The 9,416-nt window shown below is 35.0% G+C and overlaps 1 protein-coding gene across 4 annotated transcripts in view; it reads right to left on the bottom strand.

Annotated features, from left to right (window-relative positions):
* Window positions 1-9,416, bottom strand: part of CHD7 (chromodomain helicase DNA binding protein 7) — a 251,575-nt gene that overhangs the window by 99,670 nt on the left and 142,489 nt on the right. For all 4 annotated transcript variants that reach the window (XM_069099999.1, XM_069100000.1, XM_069100001.1 and 1 more), the window contains one exon: window positions 5,844-6,274. In XM_069099999.1, the coding sequence (XP_068956100.1) occupies window positions 5,844-6,274 (431 nt within the window). The remainder of the gene's footprint in view (window positions 1-5,843; window positions 6,275-9,416) is intronic.

Here is a 9,416-nt window from a genome sequence, read left to right as displayed (position 1 = left end):
AAAAAAAAAAATAATAATAAGACTGTCTTATTATCGGGGAAATACGGTAAGAGTAATATAAATTGGACAAGGTGTTATTTATAGGCTTTTCTCAGAATCATAAAGTTTTATATATATATATATTTCCTCATCTTAACCACAAAGGAATATTTTGAGTTTGTTTGTTTTTTGCTAGAAAAGACCAGGTTGGAGGGAGGCATGAGCAACTATCTGATGTGAAAACATTTTCCAAAGTTTCAGTAGGCAAATCAAAATTTTTCATCAGTTTCCCATTTCCAACCTGTTAGTTTTATATATATAAAATACTTATTAAATATATATAATTATATTAAGCACAAATTCCTTCAAGAGATGAAGAAAACCATTTCATAGAATTTTTTCTTATAATTTAAAGGAATGTGCACATTTATTTAACAGTATGTGCACTGAAAATAAGGAATATATCACCAATCCTCATTACATAGGTTTGCAGTCTTGGGGGTTATCTTTCACTCTACTTCACCCTATATGTATTAAATTAGTTGCCAAATCTTGTTGTTTTTAGCTTCATGTTTCTTGAATCCATCCCCTTTTCTCCAGTCAAAAGGCCTTCCCCCTAGCTCAGGCGCTCATAACTTTTTTCTTAGACTACTGAAACAGTCTCTTACTATACTTATTAGATCTCTCTGCTTCAAGTCTCTCCCCTTTCCAAACCATCTTTCACACATCGTCAAAAGTGATATTTTTAAAGCACAAGTCTGATCATATCACTCACTTCTTCAACAAATTCCAATGGCTCCCTATTACTCTAAGATCAAATGTAAATTCTTCTGATTGACATTTAAATCCCTTCAAAATCTAACTCTAACTTACCTTTTGGTCCAGCCAAATGAACCTTCCTGCTGTTACTTAAATGGCATTCTATCTTCAGTCTCTGTACCATAGACATAGGCAGTCTTCCATACCACCACCATCACTACCACCCCCCAGCTTGGAATTCACTCCCTTCCTCAATTCTTTTTCTTAGAATTCTTTAACTCCTTCAAAACTCAGCTTAACAGGTGGACTTCAGAAAAACCATGAACTAATGTTGAGTGAAGTGAGCAGAGCCAGCAGAACATTGTCACAAGAATAGCAACATTGTGCAATGATCAACTGTAATAGACTTAGCCCTTCTCAGCAATAAAATGATCTAAGACAACTCCAAAAGACTCATGATGGGAAATACTATCCACATTCAGAGAAAGAACTATGGAGTCTGAATGCAGATCAAACCATATTTTCTTTTTTTTTCTTTCTCATGTTTTTTTTCCCTTTTGTTCTGATTCTTCTTTCACAACATGACTAATGTGGAAATATGTTTAATATAATCGTAACATGTTTAGCTTATATCAGATTGCTTGTTTTCTTGGGGAGGGGACAGGATAGGGAGGGAGGGAAGGAGAAAAAATGTGGAACTAAAAATCTTAAAATGAATGCTGAAAACTATCTTGACATGTAATTGGAAAAAAATAAAATTCTATTAAGTGGAAAAAAGAAAAAGACAAAAAAAAAAAAGCAAAGCTTAGCTCAACTACCTTGAGGAGGCCTTTTCTGATTTCTACAGTTTAAAAATGTGAACATCAAAATCCTACTTTACTAATAGCCTCATAAGAGCATGGTAGTGATTCTGACTTCTCAAAGATCATATTAACAGAGGAAAGGCTCTGACAAGTTCTAGCAGGTGGGAAAGACAATGAATATGTGGCTGAGTGAGGGACTGAATATCTGCTGACTAATGATCATTCTAACTAAGTTCAGAGAGGCTCATAACCAGGTATCCTACAGGTTGATGTTTTTTTTTTTCCTTTTTTTTTGGCTGTATCATCTCTCCAAGACTACCTACTAAATCATAGAGAGGATGCCATATGTCAATGGAAGGTGTATCCAAACTGATGACACAATTATGGGATTTTAAGGTAATGAAGTATGATTCCAATCAAATGTGGGAACTTTTCACATTCTTCTCACCTTAAAGAATTAAAAAAAAACCAAAAACCTTGCTTTCTGTAGCCTTTCCTTTTACAGAATCTGGGCAGGTTAGTTTAAAATAAAAAATGCAAGATGGGAACTGATGAGAACACAGTCACAGATGTAATTATTGAAGAGAAATGTACCCTCCTAACTCTAAATAGGTATTTCTCCACATAAACGACACATAACCAGGCTCAATCTAGTCACATCATAGTCATTCATTTGATGATGACAGAGACTAGATGAGTGTAGTGTGTATGGATATCACCATTTCTATAAACCCCCTATCAATCTCATGTCCTACCAATTGAAGACCAGTAATTTAGGAAATCTCAAAAATAACACTTCGAAATAAAGAATTTCTTAAGAGAAAGATTTCAGTATTCAGAAAGCATTTATCATTTTATGTCTTTATAGTTCCTTTATTCTAGGCATCTGCAGGAAAATTATTTTCTGTATAAACAAATTCATTAAGTTAACTTATTCACGAGTGAAAATAGCTGGTATCACATAGCATTTTGAAAAACAAAATTGCCACTGCTCTAATTCAATGCTTAAAAGCAAACTACGATGACAATTCAACATGAGTACTAACATAACCCAAACCCCCTATTACCTTCATCACCGCATATTCAATTTACATAATTATTCTGCTATTCAGAATTCACATTTAGTTGTACACATTCTGGTTATCCCTACTTTGGGGATGTTATTTTCTTCCTTGATATAATAACACAGTAGCAAGATTGTGATGCAACAGATTCAATTCATCTGACCAGTAGAAACACCATTCAACAGATGAATGATTTAGTTTGTTGATTCACTTAAAATCTTCATTCAATTACCATGCTACTGCATCGTTCTTCCCATCTGCACCACTGCTAAAGACAAGCAAGTCTCCCAGGAATTATTCTCTACCAACATACTTTCCTCATTAAGTCAGCAGGTGTTTCTAAAAGTTTAAAGCCACCAGAGCTAACTCAGGTGAGTGGTACTGAAAAAAGAAAACAAACAAAAGAAACTAACAAGCAAAAAAAAAAAAAAAACCTCACTGTGCCCACACTGGTTATACAAAGGTAAATCCTATTGGGCCACAGTGGCTCAATTCTCCTGATTGGTATTTCACTCAGTATTTACTTTTAAGGCAAAAGAAAACCTACCACTTATTACAATCACTGACTATGAGAAAAAGAAAGTCATTATAATCCATCACAAGTGTCAATACTATCTAGAAAGAACCAAACATGTCCTCTTCTTCCTGACACAACTCTAATACTAAACACAAATTAGACTTTCAGTGATTAGTAGCCCTCAATATTTAATTTTCACATTGGTAGTAATTTTTCTCAGAATTTACAGTGGATTTCATGTCTTTTGGATGGGAAAAGAACAAGTTATATGCCTGGCAAAAATTCCTAAATGTTAGGTCTGTTATCTACTGGATCAAGGGATTGTGGATTGTCTCCTCAGTGACTGAAACTTGATTCCAAAACCCCCAAAGTAGTCCTGGCAAACCTAGCTTATTTTCTATGGTAACCATTAATATCTGCCACCAAACTATTCTTCAAATTATTTAGCATAGATGAGTAAAGAAAGTTAGTATAACCTCACTTCTTAAAATAAAGGACGTGAAACATGCATAAAGTAGGAGTGCTGAATAGTTGCAGAGGAACTGAGGAAATATGCAAGGATTTATTGCCCTGACTAGTTTAACACTTGTGGGTTATCTTGACAGAAGTCTCAGCTATTTCATAATGCATTCTGTAAACATCAGATGGATAGGCCAATGACTAGACCTATGATTTCATTGACATAGGGAACTCCCAGGTGAGGAAACTCTCTTACTAAGACAGGCTACAATCTTTCCTGGAATGTAGTCTTAGAAAGTTACCTATAGCAGGTATCAAACTCTCACTCCAGAAACCAGATAAAAATGTAATTGGGAAATGTTTAACAGAATAAATAAAAACAATACAACATAGATAATGTTAATTTTTGGTTTTCTAAGTCACTATGCAGCCACCAGGGACAGATTTCTATTGCAATTTGATACCACTGGCCTAGAGCACTGAGAAATTAAGTGACTTGCCCAAGAGTCATACAGTCAATATGTGTCAGAAGAGGGTCTTGAATCCAGGTCTTTCTGGTTCTGAAGCCAGTTCTTTCCCTACTATGCAGTGCTACTTCCCAAATGATGTATGGCTGTTTTAAAACATAGACTCTGAAAAATTTTAATGTAACAGGATATAGAAACAAATCTTGGATTTGGCTTCTTGAAAAAAAATAAGAGATTTCTGCAAGTAGATACCAATAAAACTGTGCCACAAATCAGAAATATTTTATAATATTTATAACAGAATAAAATCTCAAAGGTACAAAATTAAGAGGCTGCATTATGGTTCCAAAGAAAACCAATACATTGAGCCCATAGCTAAATGCAAATATTATCTATTTGAATGAACAATCTGTTAAATGCAATTACTTCATTTTGGCAAAATGGAAATTTACCATGAGCAATTTTTTAAAAAGTCATTTAGTTTTCATTTAAGTTTATTTCAAACTGTAACAGTAGAGGGGCTACCTTACTCATGAGATGTATTCGTGTCAAAAACCCTTTCTATAATTGTACACTTGAGGCTTGCTTTTTAGCTGAGAAACATTTTAAAGATTCATACAATAATTTGGTCATGCTATGCAATTTATCCCATTTACCAAGAATTGTTAGCCAGGGGACTCATTTTGTCTATTTGTCTATCTGTACCTAAACTCCCAGACAATCCAAAAATGAAAGCCTTTTTTTTGGGGGGGGGGGGGGGGGGGGGTGGAGCGAAAAGCTGATTTGTTAATATCAACTTTTTAAAGTGGAGTTTGCAAACAGATCCAGATTAACAAAGACAGGCCATATTTCCATCTGGAAGCTATATTTTCTAACATTAGCCACATCCTGAAAAATAGATTCAGATGTTTGGAATGGGTTCAGAACAGTTGTAAGAAATGTTCAGTACAAATGAAAAAATTAGTCTTCAATGTCTTTTCCTCTCAGCCTTCCTTATTGAGTGAGTATTTATACCTAAAAAATTTAAGGCAGGACCTGGGATGGTGGTCTTTAGAACCTTCAATGTACGCTATTCTTGAGCACATACAGTATAGATAACTGCTATTTGATTTCTCCCACATCGCCCACTAGGATTTCAACTTTGCCCCTGAAAGGCTTACTCTGCCAAGTGGAGATAATTAATTCTCCTGTTCCAACTACTAGGAAACAGAACTGAAAGGCTTAGTGAAATGTAGTGACCTTTCTTCTTCAATTCTACTCCTTCCCACTACAAATGTGCATGATTGCCGAAAATAAGGTTTCTGGTCTCTAACAGCAAAAATAAAAAATAATGCTACTAACCTGGTTGCATTTTTTTATAGCATACATATTTCCTGCTACAACTACTTAGGAGCTAAATAAAAAGTTTAGCCTTGAAATACAAAAGGGTTTCTAGTCCTTAAAATGGTCCAAATCAACATTTCTCATTCATGGGGTTCTCCTAGGCACATATTAGCACCAACAGAATTAAGCACCACAAATTATTACTGACAATAAAATCAAGGGCAACTTAAATTTGAAAATGTAAGATTTTCAAAATGCTTACTTCCCAACAAGCCTGTGGAGTAGGTAGTATTAAACCACTGTCCTTCATATAAGTATTCTCATATTAAGAATAAGAGAAGTAGAATAAAAAGGTATCAAAATACATTGTTCTTCCACTTAACATACTCTGATTCTTAAAGTGACATTGTTTTTATTTATTCCAAAACTGTATCACTGATACCCACAATGATTTTTTCCCCCTTCAACTTACCTTGTCTTTTTGTTAGACTTGGGTTTTGGTGTGGTATTTTTTGCTTTCTTTTCCTTTGGCTCTTTGGGGATCTTAGGGGTTTTCGGGGTCTTGGGTTCCTTAGGCTCCTTTTTCTCCTTGGGTTCCTTAGACTCCTTCGGATCTCTTTTTGTCTTCGGTTTTTTCTTTTTCTTTTTCTCTTCCTGGGACCCATCTACTGAGTTCCTGGCTATTTCCTGGCTGTCATTACCACCAGGGAAGTCATCCTGACCAAAACTTTTACTGGGATCCTCTGCAACAATGTGATTGTTTTTCTTTTTCTTCTTCTTTTGTTGCGGCTGTTGCTCCACAGATGGCAGATAATCATCACTCTTCACTAGTTGGGCCTTCGGTCCACTAACCTGAGTCATCTCCGGCACCGGTTTCTCTAGAAAGGGTTCCGATGGAGAATGCTAAAAGAGACAAACAGGAATAGAAATGAGTTTATTATAACCTTGAAAGGTCCAATTATATATTCTAGCTAGCCTCTACTATATTAATATTCCATCAAAATAATTTAGGATTTAATATTTTTCCCATTTTAAAATTCTGTCTTCCGTGATTATAACATGGTACTACTTTGTTTAATTGAGAAAACAGAGGGGAAATTAAAAACCATATAGTAAAATTAAGTAATTAATAAGAGAAAGAAAATTCATTTGATTAAAGATAATTCTATATGCCTAAAAACAAAATTACTGTACAGTAATTAAAAACAGATGTCAAAAAATAAAGGTGCTGTTTTATATTGACACAACCATACTTACCTATAAAGGGCTTTACAAGAAATGACAAAATTTTTGCTTATCCTTAAATTTAATCAAAAATAATAAATTCATAGTGGGGCCCATTAATTTTATAAAGTCAGGGATCTCAAAGTAAGGATCTATCATTTACTTACCCCTACCTCAGCCCATTCAAAAGTTTTTAATACAATAATGCAATACTCTGATCACTTGAAAGACTGGATCCCAGCAACAAATAATTCTTATCATAGTACAGATCATTTTTTCTGGCAACTCTTAATTAATCATCATTAAAATAATATACCTACACTTGGCAACAATGGGCTAAAGTTCAAGCATTGATTTTTTTGTGTGTTGTTTTGTTGGGGGTTTTTAAAAAGTTACATTGAATTCTTCCTTCTTTCTCACCACTTATCCAGTGAAAACTTAACCAAGAGAAAACCAAACCCAACACAGTATTCCTGTGAGATGCAGAAAGTATTTTCTCTTTTTCATAATATCATAGGATGTTAGTTTTAGAGTTAGAGAAATCACCTAGTCCAACCCTCATTTTGCAGATGAGACACAGTGAGGTTGAGTGACTTCGTCTGGTCCTCAATAGGAATCTAGCTCTTTCAACTTCTAATCCCAACTTTAACACTTTTCCTACATACCTAAAAAAAGGGAGAAGTTGTCTGTAGATACCAGGTTTACTGGCTTATTTACAGAAAGGTTAGTGATTTTAATAGAGCAGGTCAAATTTGAAAACAGAGAATCACTAAAATTAGAACTTCAAAAGGTGGTGCCTCAAAAAGTTTGCATTTGTTTTGGTTAAGATCCCACTACTATAAAGACAACTAACATAGTGGAAAAAGCAATAAAATTGTGGGACTAAGGAAAATCAGTTTCTAAGTGACAGAAAAACTACCTGTGTCACCATAACCTCTTGGTTTCTCTGTTTCCAAACCTGTAAAATATGTTCTTTCAGATTCCCCAGATCCTAAGATTAAGGCTTTCAATTCATAAATCTCCATTGTTCACGTTTTAGTGGTAGCTGAAAGCTATGGTATTGAATGATGGGAAACAAGAAGGAAAAAAGAGAACCCCCAAAATGACAGAGAATGGAAAGATATTGGATTTGACTTATATTATGTGAGATGATTTCTACTTTGCAATTATTTAGTTCAGTAATAGGGCCAAAATATACCTCATCATATTTCTCCTCAAATCCATCCATCCTCTGAAGTTGCCTATTTCTATCAATGGAACTATCAATTTCCCAGATACCCAGGTTTATAACATTGGAACCATCCTTTATGTATCCCTCTTCCCTCATCCCCATACCCAAGCAATCACCCAATGTGTTGAGTCTGCCATTTTATCCTCCTCTACAATTAATTTTTTTTCTTTTTTTGCTTTTTGGAGGGGGGAAGGCAGGGCAATTGGGGTTAAGTGACTTGTCCAAGGTCACACGGCTGGTAAGTGTTAAGTGCCTGAGGCCGAATTCGAACTCAGGTCCTCCTGACTCCAGGGCCGGTGCTCTATTCACTGCACCACCTAGCCACCCCACTCTCCAATTAATTCTTCAAAATTTCAAAAAATAATCTTATAAAGGCAGAGATTTGACCAGGCCACTCTTCTAATCAAAAGCTTTCAATGGCTACCAGTTACTGCTTCTAGGCTAAAATACAAATTCCTCAAGCCTACCATTTAAGACTCTCTAGATTCTGGCTTCTGACTATGTTTTTATATTTATTCTCTTCCACACAATATATATTCTTGTCTAAACTAGATGCCTCCCAAAATTATCTATGCCTACAATGTACTTTCTTTTTATCCCAGACTCTTAGAATCCTATGTTGCTTCAAGAATCAGATCTGGTAACAATCTACTTTATGAAGCTTTCTTTGATTCCCTCAATTATTTAGGCTCACTCACTCCTCAAACTAACATGTGCTCACTTATCTGTGTACTAGTCATACCCCTCAGCAAATACGAGCTCCTTGAGAGCCAAGATTTTTTTTTTAATTCCCAACCCAGTGACTTACATACAGCAGGTAATTATTTACTATTCCTTTGGTTATATCATTTTCTTTCTTTAAAAAATCCATAATCTTACTATTCCTAATTGTTGAAAAGATAAGTCTCGGCTACTGAGAAGTCAGAAATTTATTTCAAATATGTTTCAAGAAATACAGTTTATTACTTTAAGCTACCTAAAATAACTTATTTAATGACACAATTTTCCAAGCTCTGTTCTAATGAATAGGATAAGACTATTTTGTTATTAACACACCTCCTGGTGCCTGTTACTAAAAAAGTGCTTTAAAATAGTGCTCTCTCTTAAGTAGATTGAACATTCTTATTTATGCTATTAATAGTGTTAAGATAAACTTCCACAGAGCTACCAATGAAATGGTCAGGAATTCAGAAAAGTAAGTGGGGGAAGGGAGCAGAGTACAACAATGTGTCTGAATTAGCATGAAGTCATACAGCTGGAAGGGTCCTTAAAGATCATTTAATCCAACCTCCTCATTTTACTTATGAAGAAACTGAGGCACATAGAGGTTAAGTGATTTACCCTAGGTGACACAGCTAAATAGAAGTGTTATCATGATTTGGCTCCAAATCTAGGACATTTTTCCCTAACTCATGTTGGTCTCACTATAGTGTGTTTTTAAACTCTCTGCTACATATTGCTCCCTAATATCAAAGGAAAAAGGAACGATTCATGTCTTACTGCAAAAGACAGAACTACATGAAATATACAGTGTGTGTGTGTCTGTGTGCGTGTGCGCACGCAAAAAGACACACACAGATAAACAGGCTA

This window comes from Petaurus breviceps, unplaced genomic scaffold, assembly GCF_028583685.1.
Source record: "Petaurus breviceps papuanus isolate PSGF00001 unplaced genomic scaffold, PetGlider_PUasm1.0 38, whole genome shotgun sequence".
Classification (NCBI taxonomy): domain Eukaryota; kingdom Metazoa; phylum Chordata; class Mammalia; order Diprotodontia; family Petauridae; genus Petaurus; species Petaurus breviceps.
The sequence above is the reverse complement of the archived record's forward strand: the minus strand, read 5'-3'. Positions and strand labels throughout refer to the sequence as shown.